We start from the raw sequence: 27792 nt of genomic DNA on the forward strand, positions 1-27792 counted from the left end.
GAAATCACTCTTGGTGCCAGAATCTCTACGGCAGCACTGAGGGACAACCTCATCCTTAGGATCAAATGACTCAGCATTATTAAAGTGCAAAGCGGTTCTCTAGGACATAAGCAAAGCTAACAGTTCCATTTCACACACATTAAGGTAATTGACTTTATCAAGAAAACCACATCGTTTTAAACAGTACTTGTATTGAAGTTGTAGTTAATGCAGGCTAAGAGGGATTTAGAACAGTCATGTTCTGTCAACTTCTGTCACGTTACTTTGCAGTTTCTAAGGGCTCATTCTTTTCTGATGTGTTACCATATTATTGTGGCCATATTACTGTTCATCTAGCATAAGGTATTATAACCTGAATGACCTCTTAGAAAAACTTGTCTCATCGTCTTTAGTTATTGTTTTTCTGGAGATGACTTTCGATTACCTCCCTGAAGATACAACCAAGTTGAGGTATTACACTACTACACTCTCAGATGAAAGTTGAAATGAAAGCAGAGGGAAGTCTGCCAGTGGCATAAATATATCAGTGCCCTTATAACCAGGTTGGTCACTTCCATTTATTTATTTTATTTATTTATCTTGTTTTCTGAATCAAAGCAACACAGTTAATATTTTCAGCTGAACATACTGCTCCTGCGCTTCAGTTTGAACCTGGTGAGTTAAGTTAAATACTGTACTTTGGTGAAAAAGTCAAGTAACTGATAATCCATCCATCCTGGCTATACCCCATTAGACTAATGCAGAAATGTTGGGGGTGGGATGTGAGATTCTGATAATATAGCAGAAAAGCTCAAGCAGATTTATTTTAGTTGTTCATTAACTTACCTGAAAAGGTTAGTGCAATATGAACTAAGTATTGCTATTTGTTTAAGAATAGAGGGGTACTGCTGGCATGCTGTTAGCATCCAACTGTTTGTTCTTGTGTAGTTTCGTTTCACTATCTTACAGTCAGTGTTATAACGGTCACATTGACACATTTCAATTGAAGTAACAATTACACTGATAGCAACAGACGGACAGAGTGAGAAATGAAGGAGGTGTTCTGTCAAATTCAGCACATCAGAGCGTTAAAAAAAGGCTAAAGTAGTGTTGAAGAGTTTTCTGTGTAAGTTCACACATAAATTAATTAATCAGGACTGCTGCTGCTTTTAATTGTGAATTCATAATGTAAAAGGCCAAATGGTGAAAAGTAATTATGTATCCAACAGTTTCCACCTTGCCTTCTCAGCATCATAAATATACTAGATGGTAGGTTTTACAATTACCATCACCATAGGATCACACAAATACACACACTCACACACACAAAATCAAATGAGGCCTGCAATGATGGCCAGATTTCTCATCATCACTGAGAGTGCGAAGCCTCTGCTATACACAGACATTAACCCGCACGCATCCACAATTTTCTCAGGCTGACACTTCAATTAGGCTAATCCTGCCTGCATACAAAATGCTGCACTCCTTCTCTCCCAACCAGCATTGTTGGAGATATGCCATGTCCCCGTACTTTTTGTCCTGCTCTGCATCACAAGTGGAAGAGCTTTTTCAGGGATGGAGGACAGAATCCAGAATGATCTGTTCCACTTTCATGCAGAAACACAGAAGGAAAAGGGTAGGGAAGTGCAGAGAGTAATGGCAGAGGAGAGAAGGGTCGTAGTCAGTCGCAGGAGGACAAAAGACCCTCATCATCCCTGCTGCATATTACCTGTAAAATGCACTCCACTGGCATAAAGAAAACACAGTGGAAATGCAAGGTGTTTCTACAGAGAGATGCAGCATCCTGGGGGGGGTCTTCTTGTTTTCATCTACCATTGTTGCACTCCTTTTTTTGCTAGTTTGAAAATTATGCAGAGTAGGGGCCAGTTTAGATGTAGTTTTTGAACCTTCAAAACAAAAGTCTTGCTTTTCCACAGGCCAAAGAGCAGCTGAAAAGCTTTATTATGTCACCAGAAACATCAATCTTTTTTTTTAACCTCTCTCTGCTGTATACTGAATTTCTTTAGTGGATCATAGTGAAGGAAGACATGTTCTCTCCAACATTCATAGCATTTTTCAAATTTTCCCTGCAACTTTGTAAATTAATGTTAGTATTGCAATTTGAGAAAAATAAAGGATGCAGTGGGAGTTTCTATTTTTGGCATTAGGCAGACTTTACACAGTTTTTTTTTTTTTTTTTTTTTTTTTTACATGTTTCTTAGATATAACAATAAAGGTCTAACTAGTCCAACTGGTCACATAATTTCAAATCCCATTTCTTGATGTGAGCAGTTCTTAAATCTAGACCCAACAAAGAACCTATGCTACAATAAAAAATGACTTTCTGGCCAAGAGCTAGTTCTAAGGGTGTCAGAATGAAAGACCAGGTGTTGGCTCTGAACCGAGACTATTTTAGTCAAAAAGACATTTCAGACAGACTTTGACAATAACATGACCCATTGACAGATCAGATAAACTTAAGCATTTGTATAATTTCAGTGGTAGAAGTACAAAGGAGTATACTGTTATAATTCTCTTAATCTTATTGATATTGCTCATTTATTCAGTACTTTATAAAGAAGTTTATCTTGAAGAAAGAAATTAAGAATAGGCTTGATGTGATTTATTTTCTCTTATGTACTGATAATAGGTGCTTCTGTTCTTTCTCTTTAAAGTATAAAAATCTGATGCAGGAATACCTCACAGCATTGTCCAAGAAGAGGAGTTTGGACAACATCTTCTATTGTTGTCATTATCAGCTATAAGTTATAGAGAGGCTATAAACAAACCAAAGAAGAGTTTGCCTACAGATGCAAATTACTGTATTAAAGCTTTTATACTCTGAGATCTTTAAAACTGAACTTTTGATGGGTTAAGATGATAGTTTTATCATTTCAGACTGAGTTTAATTTCAATTTAATGTCATTTGACATAGCAGGACAACTACTGATTGCAGTACATTGCAAAACTGTAATAGCAGTCCAAATGTCGACCAGAATAGTTGTCTATTTGAGTAAAATCTCATGTTAATAACATAAACCTTAGTGAGTATGTTTGTGATGTTATGTATGTTAACAAGAAACAGCCTGGGAAAATGTCACAGACGGATCGGGAGCAAGTGGAAGAAGTTCCACAGATGTGTCCGTTTGAGTTAGAGTGACTGCTGCCATATCCAGGCTTGGTTGCAGTGGTGGGAAAATGAGAGACAGTTTTCAGCAGGGAATAAATTGGTGGGTGTGCACAGCTGCTGTCCCATTAGTTTGAAAGTTTGTGTAAATATGAAGCCAGCTTCAGAGGCTCAGCTAAAAGAATATCATTCCAGAGTTTTATTTTTTATTTTTACTATTATACTCAATATACAGAACTTTAAAAGACCATCATTACACACTGGAATGTGATTAAGTCATTTTATTGGTGGCGGTGTCATTTGATATTCATGACAAATTAATTATAGCCTAACAGATGGCCTGAAATGTAGGGGGAAAAATGAAGGTGGGAAGGTTGTTTTTGTTTTGTATCACCTGTCACTCTATAATCTCAAGTGGCCGAAGCTGTCATCATGACATGGACAATCCACCCACTCTTCCCTTTTCTTCAGTACCTCCTCTGTTCCCTCCCTGATATGTCTTTTCCCTGAGGCAGTACATTAGGACATCTAGGCTACCAGGGGGAATACAGGAGTTAATCTCTGGTAGTTAAATGCTCTTGTATGTCCCTGAGCTGCAGCAGTCAACCGTCTCATTTACGTGTTCTCTGGGGAATTTGTGCAATGCTGTTTGAATGTAATACGTGAGCTAAAGAAAAACATATTTTAAGCCAATAGTTTTACAGCTAGTTGATTATTTCTGCAAAGACAGATTGAAAGTGAGAGAGAATAAGTTTTTTTCTTTTGTTTGCAGTGTTGTGGCATTTTCAAATTTGGGTTAAAGGACTTAGGGGTAAAAAATGAAAACCCTTCCTTTTTTAAAATAATCTCATTCAACATCTGCTAGCTTGTCGTATTTTAACAAGCTGGGTGCAAATTCTCATAGCTTGCGCCGATCATAAAACCCAGCAGGGTTCCTCACGCTCATTAGTAAGCACTAGATGAGTCACAACTATTGATGTTAGAATGCTTTGATCACCCCACGCATGAACCAAAGTCTTGCTGATGAAGGTGCTACTAAATGGTTTTTAAATAAAAACAGTTTAAGTGCTTCCAGTGGCTTTAGGTTGAACCCATCTTTTAAGCATTAGAAACAGAATTTAACACCTACAATGCTTTTTTTTCCATTTATAATTAAGTGTTAGATATTGATGGGCTTTTTTTTATTATTATTCAATGCGACCTATATTGATTGAGAACACCATAACTACCAGTTGCTAAACGGCTGTAGTGCAATATACTTTGATTTTACAATCAAATGCAGGAAATACTTCTCAACTCAACTCAGCTTTATTTATATAGCCCTTTAAAACAACCACAGCTGAAACAAAGTGCTGTACATAAATGGACAAAGCAACACATAAAGAAAAAAAATCAACCAGGAAATAAATAATATCATAAAATATAATAAAATAATTGTTCATTGTTTTTAAAACAGTTTTAAAACAATAAGCAATTTTAAAAGAATTAACAAATTATAAACAAATAAAACAAACCACAGCACACTAAACAAGAACAGTCTCATACTGGGCTGAAAGCCAAAGAATAAAAATGGGTTTTAAGATGAGTTTTAAAAGTAGACAATGAAGAAGCTTGTCTAATGTGGAGAGGGAGCTCATTCCACAGTTTTGGGCCAGCGACTGAAAAAGCTCGATCCCCCCTGAGCTTCCGTTTGGACCTCGGTACGTCCAGGAGCAGCAGGTCAGCTGACCTGAGGCACCGAACAGGAGCGTAGGGGTGGAGTAGCTCCGAGAGGTGAGGAGACCATTTAAAGATTTAAAAACAAATAAAAGAATCTTAAAATGAACTCTGTAGTGCACTGGCAGCCAGTGAAGTGAGGCCAGGATGGGGGTTATGTGCTCCCTCTTACATACTCCAGCTAGGAGGCGTGCAGCTGCATTTTGCACCAACTGGAGACGTGCAAGGGAGGACTGGCTAACCCCAAAATCTGTGCTTTGTTTCTTACAGGATCATCTGTGTTGTACTTTTCATTGTTTGTATTATTTTTTAAAAGAAGTTCACAGTATGTAACATATAATGGTAAATTTAGTAGCTTTAGACTTAAAAATTATACGTTTGCATTACTCTTAAAGATGAAGTTAATTAAGTCTGTATCCTTTTTTTTTCCTCTTTTTCTCCTTGTCAATTCACTACAGGGTCCAATCATCTATAATGCCTGGAAAGGGCAATAACAACTAACAATAAGTCAATTAGGATCTCACTGCTAATAACACAACTAACTTTACAGGTTTAAATTTTAGCTTACTTTATGTCATTAGCACAAAAATGATCAGGAGCATGGGGTGGGGCCTTTTTTTTATCAACTACTTTGACAGTTTGGAAAGATAGTTTGAATTCAGTTCTTTTAAAGATGTATTACCAACCAGTGGACTGAGCGATACACAGCTGGCTGAAAATGTCTCATTCTTATCCCCAAGTTTGACATCAATTTTATAAGAATCAAAATTTGAGATAATTTTATTGCACAGCCCTACTTCAAATGCAAATGTTACCATTTCTTGGCTATATCTATTTTTTAAGCCTGGATATGTAGAAGGAAAGCGCCAAGAAAAATAGGAAATTCTCCTTACAGTTACAGCTAGAAACATAAAATTCTCCAAACTGACTTAGATCTCTCTGTCTTGGAACATTTTCTTTCAATAAAGTGGTCCTTGGTGCAGAATTTCTTTTCTATTCCAGTTAAAATGTTCCATACAAGCACAATTGTGTGCAGGGTGCACTGCATAGATAAAACAGTTTGAAACATAATAATAATAAAAAATAAATAAATAATAATAATAATAATAGTATTAGAACTTAAGTGTGTTGCAGTCATCCTAACAGACTCTGAGAATGCTTTGTCATGCATGGCAAAATGTCCATCCACATGTGGGTGGACATTTTGTTAAAAAAAAAAAGATTTTTTTTTCAGAGAGGCTTTAGTAAATATTTTTTTTCCATAATGTTGTCAAACCCTAAAAATTTTAAATCAGGCTGCCATTTGCCAAAAGAAACATTTAAACTTTGTCTCATTTAAATGCTGTGGTATAACATATTAGATATTAAAGACACACTACAGAACTTTTGCCATTTTCTCAATGGAATTTCTCATTTTCTCACCCTTACCAATGGCTAATTTGGGATCTTGCATCCTACGTGTACTGCGAGCTCTCTCCAGCCAGTGAAAGACAGTTTAATCTGGACTCCTGTTGTGAAGTGCGGTTTCTTAGCCTCAGGATGCTGCTGGGCAGCAACAGCTCAAGAAATGCAGATAATAGATGTCGCTGTGCCATCAAATGAGTCCGGAATGTGGAATTTTAAGGTCGGAAGGTTACGTAATGTGTCTTAAAGTAGTTCCCAGTAATGGCATCTTGCTTAATATCTGACTGCTGAGGAAGAGCCTATTAATATTTTATTCAGAAATATTCTGAAAAATTCTTTAAAAGTCCCAGTATTTTCTTTTATTGACATCCCAGATGCTGGTTAAAAAGAACTAACAATTATAGTAGTTCTTACAGATGAAAGGGTGGCTCAGTTATCTTCTGAAAACAGTATTTTAGAAAAAAAAAATATAAATTTTGTCCACCTTTGCTGGTATTCAGAAGCAATGACCAATTAATTGGAAATTCATTGAAGAGTGGGAAATCAAGGTAAAGCATGCAATTCAATACTTTATTCTTCAAATCAATGGCAATTTTTCTTTACTTAGATATGTTCTAATTTGATAGCAAGTACCTCTTTGTTCTTATCAGCAGCTAGAGTCAATTGTAAAGCATTGTAGAACAATATTCCAGCTGCATATCTGATGTGTTTGTGTCTTGTGTCAAAAGCAGAATGATAGTAAAAAAAGATTGTAAAGAAAGATGGATACTATGAAAGCGTTGCTGTGTATGAGGATCACTAAAAGCACTCTTGCAGTGGGAAAGTAAATATTGCCCCTGGGCTGAACTGTCTCCACTATCAGCTGAAATTATACACACACCCAGACAGTGAAATGACTACCAGCTGGTGAGTAAGAAAATGTGGGGAGAAAAAAATAAATAAATAAAAATGATGACAACTGATTTTATTGACGCCCCCCACCCCCACAACCCTTTTGCACATTGCTTAAGACCATATTAAGCTACAGTTTTGCACTTCCACTTCCACTATATTTTCCTATAATATGCACAAAGTTGAATTTTCCCATTACAGTGAGTTAGTCACAGCCACTATAAGTTAGCGTGGCTGCCATACACGGAAGAATTTTATCATCAGAATGTATTATGTGAAACTGACTTCAGGGCAGCATGCAAGGAAAAAAGGAAACTTGTGCTATCAGCCCCAGCGTCTTAAATTGGAAGAAGCCTTTGCAGGGGTGGTCACAGGGCTCGAACCATTCAAATGGGCCAAGAGTGCTGATGTGTCCTATTTACCTTGTGGTAATGGATTTGTTTGCAGCCCAAACCCTCCTCCTGTCTCGAAGGAATATTGGGGGCTTAACTCCACTCACTTTCTGCTGCCCTGGCCATTTATTTTGATTAGGGAATGAAGTCCTCCACAGGGCCTTACCCAGAATAATTGACACTGTGTCCTCTGAGGTCGCAAAAATATACCCTTAGTACTTATCCCCTTGGTGAAATGCCAGTGTATGAAAAGATTGCAGCTGAGCACTGAACCAAAGGTATAATATTTGCTTTAGGTTGCAACAAAAACCTGTTGGGGAACTCGTAAATTATATTCCTGTTCTTTTTCAGCCTTGACAGGATAATTGATGTGTTGTGGATTTCCAAATGGCTTCAACTAGATTGCATATTTTCCTTTTGTTGTCCATCAGAACTGAAATGTGACTAGGGGTGTCAATGGTGTGAATTTGGGTCATATGAGGGAAATACCTCAATGCACAGATGACTGTTAAGAGACTGGAATTTATTAAAAGAAAATGATTAAGTAATTTAAGAAGCAGAGAAATTTTTCCTTTTGTTATTTTCTCCTGGTGATTTAAAACAAAATGTATCAATTAATTAATTAACTTAGAATGTGCACACTGTCGACTTCACATCTGAGTTAAAACCAGAGTGCTGTCAGTTGACTGATATATGCACAATTCTCTTCTTCACGTCCAGACATTAGTTTCTGAAAGTGCCCTGACACATGTCCACTCCCACATGAAGCCAACTAGGAATCAGTAGTGTGGGCAGAGAGTGGAGCGGAAGCAGATGGCTGGCCTACAGAGGTTCTGATCACAGGAATATTGGCAAGATGCTGAGATGGCGAAATTAACCTTCAGAGGTTTATACACTGCAACTGTTGGCTCATGCAGGGTTGCTCTCTGGCCCTTCTTCCCCATATCTGTCATTTTTCCAGTCAACCTTGTGGCTGAAACTGTCTTTAACTTAGCTCCTTTCATTTTTATCATTATTTTCCCTCTGTCATTTTTTTAACTTAAGTAGAAGAAAACCACTCTTAAATATGTTCAAAGTTGGTTAATGAGGATTAACACTTCAAAGACAAAAAATGGTCAAATCACCCTGATAACCTCATGTTTTTAAATGTCTGCCATGTTTGGATTCCTCTTCTTTGATTCCCGTAGCAGTAGAAACTAAAGGTCATACCTTCCTTCTGCCTCCCGAAGCAGCTCTAATGTGATCTGCACACAAAGTCACTGTAGCGTTGGCAGTAGTGTCCACTCTTATCTGGATTTGTCATCGCTGAACTGGGAGCCTGCTCGATTGAGGATACCCATTTGGATCATCATCATCAGTCTGCTGCAGGGTATGGTGCCTGTCTTTCTGTTGCACAAAAACAGTCTTTACCATTCTGCTGGAAAAGGGCCCCTGGGTTATGCTGCTCACACAACCATAGCTGTCTTTTTCATTTGCAGCGTGTAGCCGCTCCACTTGTTCTGCATTGTGCCTTTAGTTCAGTCACGCCAAAAATCCAGGAGGTGCAATGTCTGTTTACTCAGTTTCTTGGCTCGCAAGTGCAAGATTAGCTGTACTGCCAGCCAGTTTTGATAGTGAAGTTATGTTAGCAATGTTCTTAACAAGTGTATAAAATTACTTGTAACTGTTGTTAACTTGAAACTGACTAACGAAACTGGCTGCCTGGTTTGGGCACGGCTGGTTTAAGCTTCCTAAGTGAGTGAAAATTTAACTGACTGGTACCATGAGGTAAAATTAGAATGTTTATTTGTTTATAACTTTAGTCATCAAATCTTGTCGCACTATTGGGTGACTTTACATTCAAATTAAAAATCCTGGAAAAGACTGATCAAAACCTGGAACTGAAATGCACTGTAAAGCAGCCACACCTGCATGCATCAGGGAAAACAACAACCAAATAAAACTAACAAAAGTAAGTTTTCTGCAGGTTGGAAAGAAAATTCAGGGTCAGAACTTTTACAATCAATGTATTTTATAATTATGCATTGATCTATGTTACAGCTAATACACAATGCACTTGTGCTAGGAAGAATGGGTTCGTTAAAAGGTACTGTGTGTAAGAAAATCAAAGGTCAGTGACAGAAAAAATTAAATATATTATTAAAATATGTGTTTCTACTGGTATCTAATCACTTTATGATTGCCACTGTTGTCTGCCATTTGGGATAATAATGCCTTAAAAGGCTAATAGAAGAAAATAGTACACATGTAGGCTCAATCACAAACTGCCCCTTACACACTACCGAGTGTAACACCCAATAAAGTTATACTCTATGGAAGGCACTTTAATTGGAGGAAGAGGGTATAAAGATAGACAGGAATGGGATGCCCTCTTACCTCCCCCGGAAAAGTAAAGTACTCTTTACCATGGCAACACAAAGAAGCTCCAAATTTTGTTTTTATTTATTTATTTTTTTTTTCCGTTTTTGTGTGTGTGTGTGTGTGTGTGCGTGTGTGTGTGTGTGTGTGTGTGTGTGTGTGTGAAATGGCCATTGTATAAATTATGGAACCACATCAGCTGTCTTGTTTTTTTCACTCTCTCTGAAACATCATTAATTGAGCAATGACAGGAGCTACATTGTACTTATAAAGATTCCACAAGTCTTTCAACCCAGTTACCATTTCTAATTTCCAATTTAAAAAAAAATGCATGAATGCTGTACATTATGCTTATATCAAGTCAAACATCAGCATAGAATAAGATTTGCTAGTTTCCTTTTATCTTCCGTTTATAATTTTTCTGTCAGTTTGTCAAACATGCAGGACAGGTGGAACTCATATTTGAAGGCTATTTTCTCCATTTTGCGTCACAGCAGCTGCAAAATTCGTTGAGTGTGGAGCATGGCAGACTTGCTACTTGAGAGCTGAACATCCACACGCCCTCCACATTTTGTGGTTTGGCAGAGCCGCCGCAATAATGTGCAAAGGGAGGGTTAGTGTGTAGGGGTAGTGTGTAGGGGGCAGTTTGGGAATGGGCCACACACAATGTTGAAGTAGTTATCTATAGAGCATCATGGTTGCAGTTATTTATGTCTAGAAGAATTTTTGCCACTGTCTGTTCGCAACTTGCTATAACCATTTTTACCACTAGATGTCAGTGAATATCAGACACTGTACCTTTAAACACCAGTGAACTATGGATAATAAAAAAAAAAAAATCTGTATAACTTGGTGATTTAAAAAAAAAAATTCAAGAATCATCCGAACAAAATCAAAATTTCAAAAAGCATAATTTCCCAGAAATAATATGTGATAATGCCCCAAAGGTAAAAGAGTCCTACCTGATTTGGATACTTTACAAGCTGTGATAAGGCAAATTTATGCTCACACGCCGTCTGCATGCGGTCGGCCACGGCGTAGCTGATGCTGGTGAGTTTGCTCTCGCACTCGAGCGTAGGGGGTACGTGTTGTTTTGGTGTTACGTTGCAGGTTCTGCTCCTAACCTGAGGGTGGTAGCGGGGGGGTGTCGGCCGGTAAACTCACCAAGTCAGAGTTCTTTTGATGATTCACTTCAGTTCGATAGGCATTTTCTGTTTTAAAACAACAATGGCATCCAGTATGGTTCAGTGTCTTTATTAGCTTGTGGAAGAAAGTGAAGGAATAATTTGATCAGCCTCTCATCAACTTGATCCAATGGTTATTGTTTTTAAAAAATAGTGGTTACCACACAAATTCAGCGAAAAGATCCAGATATCTGGCAACACATGATCCCAAACTGACCAATCACAAGGAAGTACCTCTGCATAACCGTCTACGTACCAGGGGTGCACGTCAGGTCTGACAACAAAAAAGCTAGATCTCATTTAAATGTTCAAGGGATGTCATAGAACTTTGCAGTTGCACAGAAATTTTGACCACGGTGCCCAAGCGATTACATTGAACTGAATGTGAAATTCTGATTAAAAGTTCAGTTCAGATTACAGGCCATAGTTGAAAGCTGTGATATTTCTGTTTAGATCCTTTTGGAGTGTGGAGGAAGCTAATTAAAAATGCAGCAGAAAAGGTTTAATGATGTAATCAGGCCATCTCCTTTTATCTTTGAAATGTTAACATCAAAGGATAGTAAATAGGGTAACATTTTACAGCGTTTCACAAACAGGTTATGGGTGACAAAAGACAGCAAAAATCTTGAAATATTTAAGAGCAGGAAAGAGAAAGAGAAAAAAATGTAAAAGTTTATCTTCACCTTTAGTGGTTGTGGCTCAGGAAGTAATCTTAAACCTTACATCAGTGTGTAAATTGATGTGTGTGTGAGATGTAGAAATAAATCCTAACAAAGGTTTAAAAATATATGTTAACAACCAGCTCTGTGTTGAGCATATTTGTACCACATTTGTTACCAGAGGTTAGATTTTGGAGGTGGTTGTTTGTGTGTGTGTCTGTGTGCGGCTGTACATATTGACTTACTGCCATTATTTTTTTACTCCTCATCAATCAATAATCATCACGTAGGCTATCCGATTGTTTCTCTCCCTAATCCCCTGATCAGATGAAGATAGCTTCAGTGTGCAGAATCATAGTGTAACACTACATATGTCTTCAGCGTTAACTATTAACTGGATTTGGGTCGTGAATAAGAGAAAAAATTCTGCCATCACTGGATAATACATCCAGTCAAATTGGACCCTTCCCCTAATGGTTTCTCGCATGTTGCCGCTTGCAGATTTGTTAGCATTCATTTCTGAGGATGTGCAGAAACAACACTTCAAACTACTCCAAGATATATGAGGCACCCATAATAAACATGCTTACACATAATTATATTTATATAATTATAAGATTTGTTGTATGATAGGTGAGTGTGCCTAAAATGAGCAAAGTTACATTATATCTTTATAGTACGTACTTTTTAAAATCTGCTGTTAAAGTTGAGCTATTTCACACTTGATCACTCTTATTTTTGCCATCATCATGACCAGTTATTTCCTGTACGTAGTATTTCATATTTCTATTTAACTTGTTAATGACAGATTAATGATTTAAATCAAGAAAGACAGAAAACAAAAGAGCAAAGCACTCTCTTCTTCTGTTTTTTTGCAAGAGCTGAAAATTAGTACCAATTATGAGAATCTCAAACATCTTAGAGAAGAGCTTTTTGTTTGGGAAAGCAAAGTTTTGCTTTTGTTTTTCCACTTAACATGCACCTGCAGCATTACATTTAATTAGAGTAGTTAGCATTTCACAGCACTGTTAATATGAAAATGGATGCACAAATGCAGAAGGAGAGCTATCTAAATTGTCTTAAAACTGAAATGAGTGTGAAAATCAATCCAAAATACTTCAGTCTATGAAGTGGTAACAGGTGGTTGTTTATCAACGGGAAAGGAGCATCTGCTTTTTTGATCCATATAAAGGGCTAACATAAATTTTTTTGAACACACAGTTATGTCACTGTAAATGCAGAGTTGTTTTTTTTCCATTTCAAAACTGTGATGAAAAATAAATGTCTTATTCTTAAAATACAAAAGCACACAGCTTCTTGGCCTCCGTTTGGATGTGTTTGAACACATTTAGCATGTTGGAAATGAAGCACAGGAGGGACAGAAGCAAGCTGTCGTTGTTAAAGTGGGGGTGGGGCTGAAGGGGATAAATGAGGAATGACTTGTGCGCAGTGTTGTGACTAGCTGGTTGGATTCATAATCCTGCAAAAACTGCTGAGAGACAAAGACAGAACATCTGCTCGACACATCTGAAGTGCAGTCTCCGGCGAAAAATAAAATGTGATGACAGTAGAAGTTCCTCATTTGTTGTATTCTTGTCTGGTGAGAAGCAGACATGTTTGCTAGCATGACTGCTCAGTACATTCAGGAATTCATTTCAGCCAATTTCCATCAAATTGTGAGAAATGAGAAACAAGGTGAAGCAATTATTGTACTTGCCATGAAATAATTTGTGAACATTTTGCTACATGTCATATGCAATTCTGCATGCATGGCAATATGATACTGTTGGGTGCTGAGCGGTCTGTCTCCACAGCATGCTGTTTTGGTCTGAAGTCTTGGCTGTAACTTAGTTTATGGAGATATTTTCTAAACATTTGTGGGGGTGGCTCAGCTCAAATGGATGCAAATTGATGCACTGTTGACACTTCTAGCATAGCCAGAAAGATCAAATATCGCTGTACAACACCACATTAAGAAATCCTCATTTTTCATACTTGAGTTATGTTTAAGTTTGAGGTGTGATGTACAAAAACAAAGAGCAGCAAACTGCAAGCCACTCAATTACAGTCAGGGCTGCACATTTTTACGTTGACATGTAATCTCTATTACAAAACCTAAGACATTGTACATATTTATTAAATTTTAAGCGTTATGTACTGAAATGCTGAGTGAAGTTTTGCAAACTTATTATTCATTAAACTGAGAAATATGTGCACAGACTGTTGTCTGAATGTCAAGTAACTTCAGCTGGTGAGGCGTTACTTTGTGTTCTCAAGGTGTCAACATGTTTCTATGTCCTAACATTTCTTTTGTGTAGAAACATTTTACTTAGCACTAGATGTTGTTTGTTTTAGACAAACTGAGGATGGTAGCTTGGCTTATACAGGGAGTACTCTGAGCAGAATGATGGCTTAGAGAGACAAATACTGTTATTTACTCTAGCCCTTGTCAGACACAGGTTCCTAAATAAAAATGACTCTTTTCTTTTTCTCTTTTTATTCTATTAATGGCAAAAACTGCCCTGTAATGATGGATCCATATTGAAAATGTGTCAAATTAAATATAAATATATAAACAGATAAATGGGTCATTCAATTAATTCGTTTAAAAATATATGTTTAAATATTGCAAAAATGTACTTTTATTTTCCCTTTATTCTTCTAAAGGAATCACAAAAATTCTTTAAATTGGATATTAAAAATTCTAGTTAAACTAACTTGATTATTTACTAAATAGTATAAGAAATTGATTTTTTGAAAGGTTGAATTAAAAAGCATAGTCATGCTCATATTGCTAACATTTTAAAGAAGAACAAACTGTTTTACACTTCACACAATCTGATATTGTAAGTATTTGTTTATATTATACCTGCACTCTACAAGGTGACGAGGTATGCACGTCTCAGAGCAAAACAGCTATGTTTGACTTTTGTTCGTTTCTCAAATGCAACTCACAAAAAGCATTTTTATTGACCAGAATGTCCTCATAAGAAAGAAGAAAAACACTGCACACAGTGCTCTTTAACTTTAAAAACATGGTTTTTAAAGAGCCTCCTTTTTTTACTTCTTGGTTCAGTGTTAACACAGTAACATTACTTGATTAGGGTTGGTAATCTATGTTATTGATTAGAAAAATACCCTGTTTTAAACTAAAATACACAGCAGACATTCACAGCGGAGTCGAACTAAAGTCATAGTTAGACCTGGCTTTTTAATGACACCATCATCCTTGTCCCTGAATATATGCCAAGGATGGTACTTAAGTGTTTTACAACGGCATGCCTGATGCTAAGAAAATTGACTGTATGGAAAAATGGTGCTTTTATCTTACTCTGCAAGAGATCATTGGACAAAAAGTTTAGTTGGAGTATTGTTGGTCATATTTCTGTGGAGGGAATGTTGTTGTTCTTAACACAATATCTGGGTGAGTTAATTCAGTTTAAAGTGCACTTGCGACATTTGCAAAGCCCAGTTTTGGTTGGTAAAACACAATAACTTAATATTAATTCAGTCATGTAAACATACTAAGTATGTTTTCTCTTTTTTGTGTCATGCAGACATTGTGATTCTTTCTATTGTGCCACTGTTACTTAATGGGTACCAATTTTGTACATAAAAAGCAAAATAAGAATAAATAATAAAAAATACTAATGGAAATATGCCTATATCAGGAAGCATTAATAAAGTGGATTGTGTGCTTTAAACATGTGCTAATATTAATTAATCCTGACAACTGTATGTCAAATTGACTGCAGACATTGCTTTTCTATATAAAGAAATGGATATGGGCACGTGAAATTTATGATATGTATAAATTTCTGTTTATGGAGTCACTGCATAACTGTATAGTTAATCACTTTGGTAATTAACACACATAAATGGGAAACACCAAACAAACATACACATATAGACTCTCACAGCCACACCCACACACACAAAAAAAGAAGAAATGCAAGAAAGTACAGCAAAATGTTTACAGTGCTGCAACATACAACTGAATTAACATTAAAGACACGTCCGGTGAACTGAGGCTTCCACTCTGAGTTACAGAACGCACCCCCAGTCACTAGGGTGACCAGAATTCAAGTAAGAAAGAAAAAAATAAAATAAAACACAGAAGCTTTGAAAACATTGCATTTCATTTGTCAAAGGTTCCTTGGATGATTCATTGTAGCTGACATCAGTAACAGAAAAACCAGAGCAATGGAAATCTATTCCAATGTGGAGAGGCTCAACTTCCCCTTTCGCAAGAAAAACTGGATAATGTGTTGGACCCAGACCAGTAGGGGGTAAAATAGCTTCATCAGTCTTTTCAAGTCAAAGTGAGATGGAGAGAAACAAGTGAAACACCAATGCATAACACTGACATTTTTTAATAGAATTCATTTATAACAAATGGAACTTGTGTCAGCAAAGAACTGATTTTCGTACAGACTTCTTTCGTCACCAATGTAACCTAAGTAAGAAAATAAAAAGCACTCCTTTCATTCAGAAAAAAACCCAAAACATTTTACGCTTACAACTAATCAGAGGTAATTGTATGATCTTTTTAACAAGCCTTTTTTTTTTTTTTTTTTTTTTTTTTTTTTACAATTTCATTATTTAATTTTCAGTCTATGCATCCAGACGAGAGATAGATAGAGAGCAGAGAACACAACGTTTATTTCTGTTAATGACACTCCAAGCTTGAATGGCAAAGCCACAAGAACAGATGGTTTGGGGGACAGATTTATCTGAAGTCATCTGCTGGAGTTACCATGGCATCTGAATGGATGCTCTTTTTTCCCCCACAAACTTTTTTTTTTTTTTCTTTTTTTGTCTTTTTCAAGGGTTGATACCTTTTTTGTGTTATTTACATACACACAAAGTGACCGTTTCAGGAGAATTTTTTTTCTATAGATGGGTTCAAGTAATATATTATTGGGTTTAGAATCAATAGGGCAGTGCATAGTACAAAGATAGAGAAAGTGCAAGTCTTCCTACCAGGCCAGCTTTGGCCACTCTGCAATGTTTCACCCATGCATATGAAAAATCTATTTAAAAAAAAAAAAGAAAAGATGAGAAAATAAACATGTTCTGAGACTTGAAAATAATGTTACATTAGTCACCATGAAGTTAAATAATAGCACTTTTACTGTATATATCAAAATTATGATAAACATAAGGAAATTTGTTAATAATAACCCATTGCTGCTTAAATTAACAAGGGAAAGAAAGCACCTGGAATGCACATCCACAAAGCCATCAAAGAGGGTATGGAGAGATTAGTGATGAATCCTAACTCATTTTTGCCTCCTCCTGTTGACTTGAAAACAAAAAATGGACATGGCACGCTGTATAGGATTGTCAGGATAACGGAACAAATTTGTTTCTCTCTGCATCTGCTCTCTTGTGACGCATATGTTGTCAAAAGGCATGAAGAAGAAACCCTTCGGTGATGACCTGTGCATTATGCATCCTTTTACCAAATCTGTTTTGGAATTTGAGTTTGCTAAGCTAATCTGTTATCAAATGCAACTCTGGGAACAATTGGTTAAACGCTCATTATTATTATTAAAAGTTGACTTAGAGACATGGATCTCTCATGCTGTGTATATCTGGGTTGAGTATTCTGAAGTCCCTGACTCCATCTGAATGTACTAGAGTATACGTATTGTAGCTGTTTTGACTGTTTGGTCAGTGACTTATAAACTGGTTTGTTCTAATTCACTCAGCCACAGTAAGGCCACTGCAAATGAAAAATATGACCTCTGAAATGTTCTTATTTGCATATATAATCTCATTATGTGACAAATGAATACTAGAGGTAAATAAACTATACATTTACATTTACACTAGATGCCTAGATTAATCGAAGGATACATTAACGGTAAATAAAACATTATAAAAACAGGCATAAATATAAGGCACTCTAAATGCAAAATTAAAAACATAAAAAAAAGTCATTACCATTGAATGCTTTAAAGAACCACAAGAAAGTGACGTCTTTGTACCTTGCCCTATTGTGGGGAGTGTAAATGTGGGCATGTTGACACCTGCTAGAAACTGTGAGAGCTTGAAAAATGTACCAGCGATGCTTTGACTGGCAACTGATGTTGAGGGGGTGTGGGAGACAGAGGATAATGTCATGAGTGAAAATATATCTACATAAAACCCTACCTGAAACACACATTTATTGCACAAGAAAATATGCACTGAATCAGAATACAGTTTTGTCCTACTGATGTGCATTCCAGTGAAAAAAATCTCTTCATTTCCCCCACAGTACCCCACTCTCACTCTGAAAGCTTTCATGGACAACCCATGTTTCATATACTTTTACTCATAAATTATATACTTTATCAATATATTTAGATCATATTTATAGTTGATATACATATTTCACATATATTTGACAATATAAACCTTATCTTTATATATTCTTGTCCAATTCATCAGCTTCTCTTTATCAATACTGTAACATGGAAGAACTAAGATAATCTGTAGCAGCAACTTCATACTTTGCTCATCCCTGTTGATTCCACAAAGCCCCAGTTTATCTCATGGGAGTGATTAAGTTACCATGTATATGAACATGGACAAAAAAAAAAAAAAAAAAGAAAGGAAAAACATTATGACCAAAAAAAATAACTAAGTTACATTTTGGTATTGTGAATTCTATCCTGTGCAACAAACTGAGAGACAACAATGAAATAAAAAGCAAAGAGACTCTCTGCAAAACAGCACATACATTAGAACAGTTCTACAGCTTAAAAAAAAAGAACATTTATGTAAGTACGATTACCACTTTTTACCAAGTGATAAGTTTGTGTAAAAAAGGAAAATTCACACAGTTAAAAAAAAGCACATCAGCTGTATAATAAAGAACTATAAAACTAAATCAATAATTTTTATTTATTTCATAGATCATTTTAACTTTACCCTCTCCCCCAAATTTGGACGATGAACACTGTGATGGGAAAAGGGGTGTTTATTATTACTTTAAGTCTGTCCTGCTCTTGTGGATCAAGCATTGTCATCCTTTGCGATGGGTTGTCTATGTGGACTTGATTGTGAAACAGATTTTTTTTGTCTTTTTTTTTTTTTTTTTTTTTACAATGTGCATTGAGTTTTTTCCCCCCGCAATTTTGTGTGCTTCCGATGCCTCTCGTAATGGTTCATAATCACTGATGCATTTCTGACGATGTCATTATTGTTCATTTACTTTTTTGTGTTGGTTTCATTTAGTTTTATGAGCCCCAAAATGAATCCTTGAAGCAAAAGAAAAGGTAATTCCATATGATGCTTCAAAAGTCAGGATTCCCTCACTTTGTGCCAAGGCAAGGTTTTACTGGGGTTGAGAAATACTTGGTCCTCTGGGAATCATCTTTTTCATTTTTTTTTTTTTTTTTTGACAGTCATGTCGCACATCCAACACTTAATGAGTTGTTAGCAAAGTTAAGGAGTACTTTCTCAAGCAGGAATTTATGGCTCAGAAGAGAGGCTCGCTGGGATATCTTTTTCCAAAGGGCCCTCTGCTTTTTTTTCTCTCAATACCGGATCTTTTACGTTGCATAGTGATCAAAGCTTCCCAAGTACTCCAAGCCAGCTCTGTAGCAGAACTGGTATTGATCCTGAAAATAGAAAGAGAAAGTATTAGTGCAAACTGGTTGTATTTATGTATTTCATTATTATTATTCAGTTTTACACCTAAAGAACTAAACCACATATAAAGTTCTGTTTAGGTAAAACAAGAAAAGAAGAACACTTCACCTCTGTCTGCACCATAGCTGGTCTTTGTGTTCGGAGCATTTTCACTGTCTGAAAGATGTCTACTACTCCCTCATATCTCATTCGTTCCAAGACGATGCTGAGGGTGATGAAAACCCCGGTTCTACCAACGCCAGCGCTGTGTAAGAGGCAGAGATCAACATAAACAATGAGGTTGATGTTGTGACCAGAGACACTTTGTGTGTGATTCTTGTTCTGCTGATACAAATTTTGTTTTAGATATTTCAAGATAGTAGGATTCACTTTTCCTACAAGAATGCACAGTGCTTTGTAAAGCTGGTTGTCACTTACCTACAGTGGACCGAGATGGGACCATCTTGGCCAAACTGCTCTTTTGTTTTATGTACTTGGCCGATAAAATCGATGAAACCCTCTCCTGATTTTGGCACTCCTTGTTCAGGCCAGTCTGTGAACTGAAATTGCCTTACTGTTCGTGACTGTCCATCCTGAAATGGGAGAAAAAAAAAACCTAATGGAATCCACACTATAATGATAAAGGTCTTGTTTGGATTTGAGCTGCAAAGTGTCATTCTTGAAAATGCAAGACACAGGTGGCATCAGAGAAAATGCATTATTAAACATGCCAGTCATCTTTCCTAAATGCATTTAACGTGATCACTAAAGATGATTATTCCTTTGATGTGCTTCCCTTGAGAGAGTGCTATGAGTGAGTCGACTTTGAGGGGTGTGCATTTCTTAAGTGATGTTGTATCCCCTTGATAAGGAAAGCAATCCCATTGACGAGACAGTGTAACGTGCTCTACAAAGGGATGCAGCCTGCAACATTTATCTGTCTAAGCCTTTGATGGAATTAAAAAAACTGGCAGCTATGAGCTGTCGGCACCAAACTTGTTTTTATTTTTTTTTTTGGTTTCTTTTTTTTTTATGCACACTGACATGTGTCATAATTTCCACAAATTTACATGTATGTCTCTTTTACACTGTAGGCCATATTTTGGTATAAACAAATACGTGAGAAGAATGCCAAAATCTTCACCAAAGATGACTGAATAAACCTGGGTAATTAGTTAGTCTTTAAACATTTTTATTCCTTTGGATTTAAAATGAAATGTGATTAAAAAATTGTAATATGGGACATTAAAATAACCAGTTGGTTTTTCTGCCTTTGGAAATTCCCTGTTCCAGTGACCTTAAGTTAAAAAGCAGTGTGGCTTCAAGTTGGAGTTAGAATATAATTGCTGACCTTATGGTGATCCAGTCATCATCCTCCATGACTCAAGGATGGGTCACAACCCACACTTGTATTTTAGAGCTCCATTACCACAAGATTTGATTTTTAGAGGTTGCTTCATGAAACAATGTCTGCTTACCCTGGCATCAGTCACTTTGAACTCTCTCAGGATATACTGGGGCATGTTATACTCTGCCATAGGGTCCACCACAAAGTACTGGTATCTGGCCGACCTCTCTGCTGGCCAGTACTGGTGGCATTTTTCCTAGAGGAATAAAGCACTGTAAGCAACAGCATTCCCTTTATATGAGCTTTAATGTCCTAATTCTTAAAGGTTTTCTTCTTGTACGTTCAGTAATTGCTGCTGCTGGGAATCTTAGAAACTCAACTAAAGAATCTTACAGTTTTACACATGAAGATGCAAAATCAAAGTCATAAGTGAAGTACCCGTACCCTGCCCATTTCTCTAAGCTTGGTGAGCATGACGACAATAGTGGAGTTGTGCTCCCAGAGCATTCTCCAGAAGTCCTCTGTGGTCTCTGCCAGTGGTCCCTGTGTTGCAATGTAAGCTTTCTGTTGCCTTAAGGAAACAAATCACATGATACAAGGTGTAATGCTATCACCATGGAAATAGATAATTTAATATGCCATATTTTTCTATTATATTGAGCCAATTAATTGTTTTTCTGGTTACATATGTACTTACCTGTACCCATCAATGAAACTGGCATTGATGTAGTCAGAACCCTCAACTCCTCGAATGGGCTGAAGACACACTCGTGTGGACTCGTATGGCATTATGTTAACAAGGCGGTTCTTGAACTTGTTGCAGGGGAGATTGGCACTGATGAATCGTGACGTATGGGCTTTAGTATTAGCTAAACGCTGAACAGGGAAAAGATCAGAAGATTTCTTTTAGCATAGTGCTTCCAGGTAGAAGTGTTGACATTAAGATTTCATTTTATTATTTTTTTTTTTTACCATTAAGAGGTATGTTTCTGAAACTTAAGAACTGAAAACCTTGAACAATTGCATGACATGTGAGTATGGAATATAATGAGCTACACAAAGATGATCTTGTAGGAAAGTATGGGTCATGCATCAAAGTGATAATTAGCCCAAATTGCTCTTTTCTTCAAAACAAAAAGAAATATTTTATGAAGAAAAAACTGGATCATGGATACACCTGCAAGTCTTGACTTGGCAGTAGTGCAGTGTAATCGAACCTGTTCATTTCTGATGGCAAAGCAAGGCAGCATGTGCGTGACATGGAAAGCAATATCATGCTTACAGCAACACCGCAGACTGCAAACTGCTGGATAAGGTTGGTTGTAAATGCAGATTTTATTGCTCAAGAAGTTCTGGAAACTGTTCTGCGGTGGGGCAAACCTGTGTTTGGCGTTTTCATGTAAACTAAGACCCTTGTTACTCTAGGGAGGGGATGGTAGGGGAAACCAAAAAACGGTGAATTTATCGTATATTGAGTTACACAAGCAAGCAAACTAAATGGAATAGAGAGGAAACCACAGGCCCCATGCTGTCTAGTCAGCCTAATGGTGACTGGAAAAGGGTTTGAGGTATGACATTGAAACCTGAATGTGACTTAATACAGAGGATGCCAGAAAATATACATATGGAAAGAAGTTGAGGTAAAACATTGTTAGGTGTGGTTTGCAATATGCAGAATATGCTGGTAAGTCTGTACCTTAAACTCAAGTTCCATGCCAGTGACATTCTCTCCACCCTCTATCTGGGTCAGTTTCTGGATGTAGGCGTATAGGTTTCTGGCGGGCACTTCGGTGGTGCCGCAGTTGACAGCCTCCTGGAGGGCGTCATGTATGAAGACGTACTGGTCCTCTGTCTGCACCATGTAGTTGCGTTGGGCACGCATTAGTGTTACATGCCCGTAGATGTCTGCAGTCTTCTCGTGCTTGATACGTTCAAGCATGGCGTCAATCACGATGAAGCAACCTGTGCGTCCCACCCCAGCACTGTAGCCACAAAAAAAAAAGTTTTATTAAAAACTTGCATATATATATATTTACAGTCTTGCTCACAAGCTTTATCGCAACAGCGAATGCACACGATGCATCTGAACGCTTGATGAAATTTTATGAGGACAAAAGTTGAACACTACAAAGTTTGTCACTGCAAAATGAGCCATTTCATTTAGAGTATAATTGAATCTGAAGTGGCACTGTTCCAAAGAAGGGTTAGCTCTCAGCTTTTAGCAGGCTTAAAACTGGCTTTGCAATCTAGCTTTTTGCCTCCAGACCTCACCTGTGCTCTCCACCTGATCAGAACTAATCACTTATGCAACATCAACATTTAACCTTTATCTCATGGTTCTGAAAAGTGCCACTACAGAAAATGTGATACACAGCTGCAAATTGGAGAGAAACATCTTTTCCCATGGCCCTGTTAATGTGCCCGGCAATGTCTGAGAAGTACACCTGACTACAATTAAGGCCATTAGATTAGCACAGTGCACCTAAATGGCATAAGAGCTTATTAAGAGGCACTGAAAGGCAGGTCTCTTCAGCAAGATTTGCACTGGCATATTTTTTCATTAATGTGTGGGGAAAAAAAACAGAAAAAAGAACAAAACATTACTCTGGCAAAGGGGGGGAAATGTTTTATAGTTTCACTTTGACCTCTCCTTGCAAGTCAGAATGAGACATGTTGTATAAATGTAGCTCATTCCACAGACTGCTGACAATTTAGAAATGCTCACCCCTGCACATTACATGTTTTAATAGTGCATGGCTCAGCACAGAAGATGCTTTCTGATGACAATTTATTTACTGTAGGGCAACAGGGTTGTATTAAATTGTGTTTATTAACTGTCCTCCTATGTTCCACAAAGCTTGACTTGACTTGCACTTGACACTTAAAAGTAAATAGGTTATTCAATTCATTAAGCTGACATGCCTATGAGGTGTGAACCATGCTCGTGTGCCTCCTCCTTCTGAAGAGGCATTTGTTTTTCATTTGCTTCGAGGAACAGAGTAAGGGTTTAGAAGGGAAACTCAAGAGGCAATGAAGTTGTCCCCAAGGGCCAAATCTGGTTAATGTGCCATGCTGCACTGGAACTGTGCAGCTGCAAGTGGAATAAAGACACATAAGGGAGTTGTTGGCTTTAGCAAATGATTTGATGATCAACCTGAAAATGGTTTACACTGGCTGTGTGGGACCTTTATGTTTTTTTTTCTTCTTTTTCTTTTTTTTCTTTTTTCCCTCTCTCTCTTTTAGGGTGAATTAAAAGTGAAGAAGGGAACTGGGGTACAAAGAAATGTAAAAGTGCCCCTAGGATATTTAAAGAATGAATCACTCTCAGGTCTGAAAACACTTTAGACTTTGTGGACAGGATACAGAAACTTGAGATTTCCTCCTTTACCCCAGCTGTTTCCAATCTGAAAACATTTTACAGTGCAGACCTGAAAGTGGGAGAGTGATGACCTGCAAGAGAGTAAGTGACAGAGAGACAGCACAGCAGATAAATAGATGGAGACAGAGGGAGATGGCGAATGGGAAGGGAGGAGAGGGAGGAGAGGAAATGGAAGGTAGAATTGTATTATGCAGCTGAAGAAACTGGCACCTATCTTGAAGTTGAGCAGTTCTTGAATTAGTTTTATGATGGCTAAGCTGCAGGTTTTTATTTATTTCTTTTCTACATGTTAGACAAGGAAATGGTGAGGAACATGTGTAATGTCCCTTTATTGACAAATTATGTTGTGTGTGCGTGTGGTGGAGTGAGATGGTGCAGAAAGCTGTCAGTACATTTGACAGCTGAAGGAGAGCTGGCGGACTGACTACACTAATGACCTGACACTGGCTTTTCAGCCAGTCAAAACCAGCTGCTTGGGACATAGACACACACTAAGTGTCAGGCTAATATGCTTTGCAAGAGTTTAGGGAATAAGGGATGGGAGAGAAAATTCTGTGTAAAACACAGCTGCTATGGGTCCGGTGAAGATAAAGCAGTGAAAGCAATTACACATGTATTGTTACAAAATCTCTAGCTGTCAACCAGCCTGTCACTATTTTTGCTACTCTGCCTATAAAACAAGCACACATGCACTTACTCACCAGGAAAATTTGGTTGCTATTAATGTTGTAAATAATCCTAGTGTGTGGCATGTATGAATACTTTGCAAATGCAGAAATTAAATAAAATTTTTGGAAATGTAAAAATGTGGAATCTTCAAATTTTAAACCGGTTTTGTTTGTTTTGGATTAGCCGTAACCCGATGGAGGGTATGAGTTTTTTCTTTCTCTTTCATTTTCACAGGAAAAAAATCAGTATGCCTATCCCTCCCTTTATTAAACCATGAATATACCTAACTGCATTGGAATCGCTACTGTAATTTGGCACCTTGGAGGTGGTGGTGACTCTGTACAGCTTAATGGAAAAGAAGCAACCATGTTTAATCTTGTCCTCTGGGGGAAATGTTCTCTCATGTTCCTAAACCTGCCCATGAGACTGGAATTTTATGCTGTATTAGGTCTGTGATTGTAAGGAAGCCAGTATTGACAAATTCCAACCAGATTTATTATCAGCATAAACTGAAACCTCTTGGTCTTATGAAGCCTTGGTTACATACAAAATGTCTAATTTTTTTTATATATATTTTTTATTTAGATTTTTTAAACACAGCTGGGTGCAGTCAGGTGAGGTATATTGTCTACATTTACTCCTTATGGTATAATGGATTTCATTAGCGGTTCCTTTTTGCACCAATCAGAGTCCATAAAGTCTTGTCAAAGCAAACCTACAGTATAACATAATTTAATCTCCTGAAATCCAAAATAAATCCAATTGTGCACTGAAGTAGGTGCCTGACAGAAATCCCAAGAAAAACTATGTCCATGATTTTGCCGTTTCCTACAACACATGTAGTTATTGGGGGAGATATTGCTGAGCTAAAGCAGCTGAAATACTTTAAACCTTTGTGCTCTATCAAATGTTATCCTTTTGGGTGGCTGAGAGAGGCCAGTGCTCTCTAAAGTATTCAATCTTGTCCTTTTGAACTCCTGTAGGACTTCACAATGACTGCAAAGCCCTTCAGCTAGAAGAGTAAACAGACACTGACTTAAGGGTGAGTGAAACAATAGGAATTGTCCTGGAACAGGATTTAATAAAATGTCTACAATGCAGATTTTTTTTTTTTTTTAAATAAAAACAAAACAAAACACCTGCACGTGTTTTGATGGATGGGAATGCATTAACCATCGATTAATCCCATGTTAATGATTTTGCATTAGTGTATGCATTAGTTTTTATTTTATTTTTTCTTTACTATTTGGAATGGTGGATTAAATTGGGACATTATTTGATATTTGTTATTTTACAGTGTGAAAAGTTTTGTTTTGTATGGAATAAAGGTGATAAATTGAGTATCCAAAAATAGCAGCAGTTGATGTAAATTAATTAGGTAGGAACCATGTCAAATGTTTTTATTTTAAAAAGTTTTAAATATTCCCTCGTATGACTCTCATTAAGACATTTGTGTAAAGTCTGTTGTTGGCTTTTACAATCTGCTTTCCTACAGATTTCTTATAGGTGTTATAAATGTGCAAAATAAAAATCTGCCCTGATTTCTACAGCACCAAATATTCTTATCTTTACAGCTTCACCCCAACACACATATTTTGTCATATAATGCAAATATGTAAATATAATTCCCGCTCTATTTAAAATGGTGGTGGAACATGAAATTAGGAAATGCCTGTTGAAGGATTTGGAGCATGGACATGACTGTATCTGATGGGAAGCCAGAGGAATTCAAAAGCCCCAATCTGCTTTGTGACATTAATTCCTCCTTTTTTTTCATAGTTTTTTTTTTTTTTTTTTTTGAAGTGATTCGCCAACTAGCACTAATTAACTCCAGCATGTGGTAATTCTAAGTTTTCCATAATCCCCCTTCTCTTTTTGTGACTTTCTGACAAAAGTTTGTATCTGTAATGCTGAGTGTTGCAGCTCTTCTTTAAAGTTCTTCTCCTCCCTTTGCCACTTTTTTCTGTGCAGAGCCTCTGATGACTCCCTGAGTTAAGACAAGCCAGAACAGAAGTCTCTGTTATGTATTTGTGCTCTCAGTTGGGAGCCTGGCAGCTTATGCAGCTTTGGAATCTGAAGTTGCTCTGAAAGTTTGTTTTTACTGGATGTACTGGTCTAAGATATAAGCCAAGGACTTGTGGATCGGTGATGTGCGATATGTTAGAGGTGGAACGAGGAATACAAGAGGTCAGTGTGTCAATGTGTGGGAAGATATTTTTAAGTTTGCTAAGAAAAATGACACTGGTGCATTTTTAAATCACTGGGTTATTTTAAGTGGCCTCTATGAAAGCTAGTGGGCTGACTTGTTTGTGCAACAGAAGGCTGAAGTATATTTTCTTTTTAGAGATATTGTCAGTAAATAGACTCAACTATGAACATCTAAATGACTGAGGATATGTCATGTTTTTCCATATGTATTCAAATATCCGTTACAGGAAATGGAGAGGGAAAAAAAGAAATCAATTTCATGCTTCAAGATGTTTTTGCAAAACCCTGTTGTTTCTTACCTGCAGTGCACCACCATGGGCCCTGCATCTGGAGGATTGCAAGCTTTCACCCGTCTCAGAAAGGCCAGGAATGGAGTGGGGTGCTCTGGTACCCCATGGTCTGGCCAGGCAGTGAACTGGAACTGCCTTACCTCTCTCTTCTCACTGGAGCCATTCTGAATGTGGAGAAGTAGGAAGGTTAGTGACAAACACATTTTGCATCAACCATCTGACATTTGAGGTAGTGCTGGAGAAGTGCATTGTATAAAGTTAAATCCCTACTTTAAAAAGTGCAAATGTCCTGACACAGTAGGTGGCCAACTCTACTGTGTCTAGCAGTGTTACTTGGATGAGTCCGTATGTCTCTGTCCCTCTTGTGGGCCAGTATTGATCACATTTAACCTGCAGTGGAGAGAAATGTCAAATTAGACCACATCTGAACAAGCATTTAGAAATGCTTTCTGCCCCATAGTTAGAGTGAAATAAAGTGGAAAATGATGCACGTCTACAATGTATTTGCTATTTGAACACTAAGCATGAAGGCTGCACTCCACCAAGTCAAATAATGGCAAAATGA

At 37.2% G+C, this 27792-nt stretch overlaps 1 protein-coding gene across 1 annotated transcript in view; it reads right to left on the minus strand.

Annotated features, from left to right (window-relative positions):
• Positions 1-16067: 16067 nt before the first annotated feature.
• Positions 16068-27792, minus strand: part of LOC121640653 (receptor-type tyrosine-protein phosphatase delta-like) — a 113616-nt gene continuing 101891 nt past the window's right edge. Inside the window, exons 30-38 of the mRNA XM_041986456.1 lie at positions 27498-27617; positions 27237-27391; positions 22378-22663; positions 21379-21557; positions 21126-21252; positions 20812-20937; positions 19772-19926; positions 19463-19598; positions 16068-19323 (exon numbers count right to left, since the gene is read on the minus strand). Coding sequence (XP_041842390.1) covers positions 19255-19323; positions 19463-19598; positions 19772-19926; positions 20812-20937; positions 21126-21252; positions 21379-21557; positions 22378-22663; positions 27237-27391; positions 27498-27617 — 1353 coding nt within the window. The 3' untranslated portion in view covers positions 16068-19254. The remainder of the gene's footprint in view (positions 19324-19462; positions 19599-19771; positions 19927-20811; positions 20938-21125; positions 21253-21378; positions 21558-22377; positions 22664-27236; positions 27392-27497; positions 27618-27792) is intronic.

This window comes from Melanotaenia boesemani, chromosome 5, assembly GCF_017639745.1.
Source record: "Melanotaenia boesemani isolate fMelBoe1 chromosome 5, fMelBoe1.pri, whole genome shotgun sequence".
NCBI lineage: Eukaryota > Metazoa > Chordata > Actinopteri > Atheriniformes > Melanotaeniidae > Melanotaenia > Melanotaenia boesemani.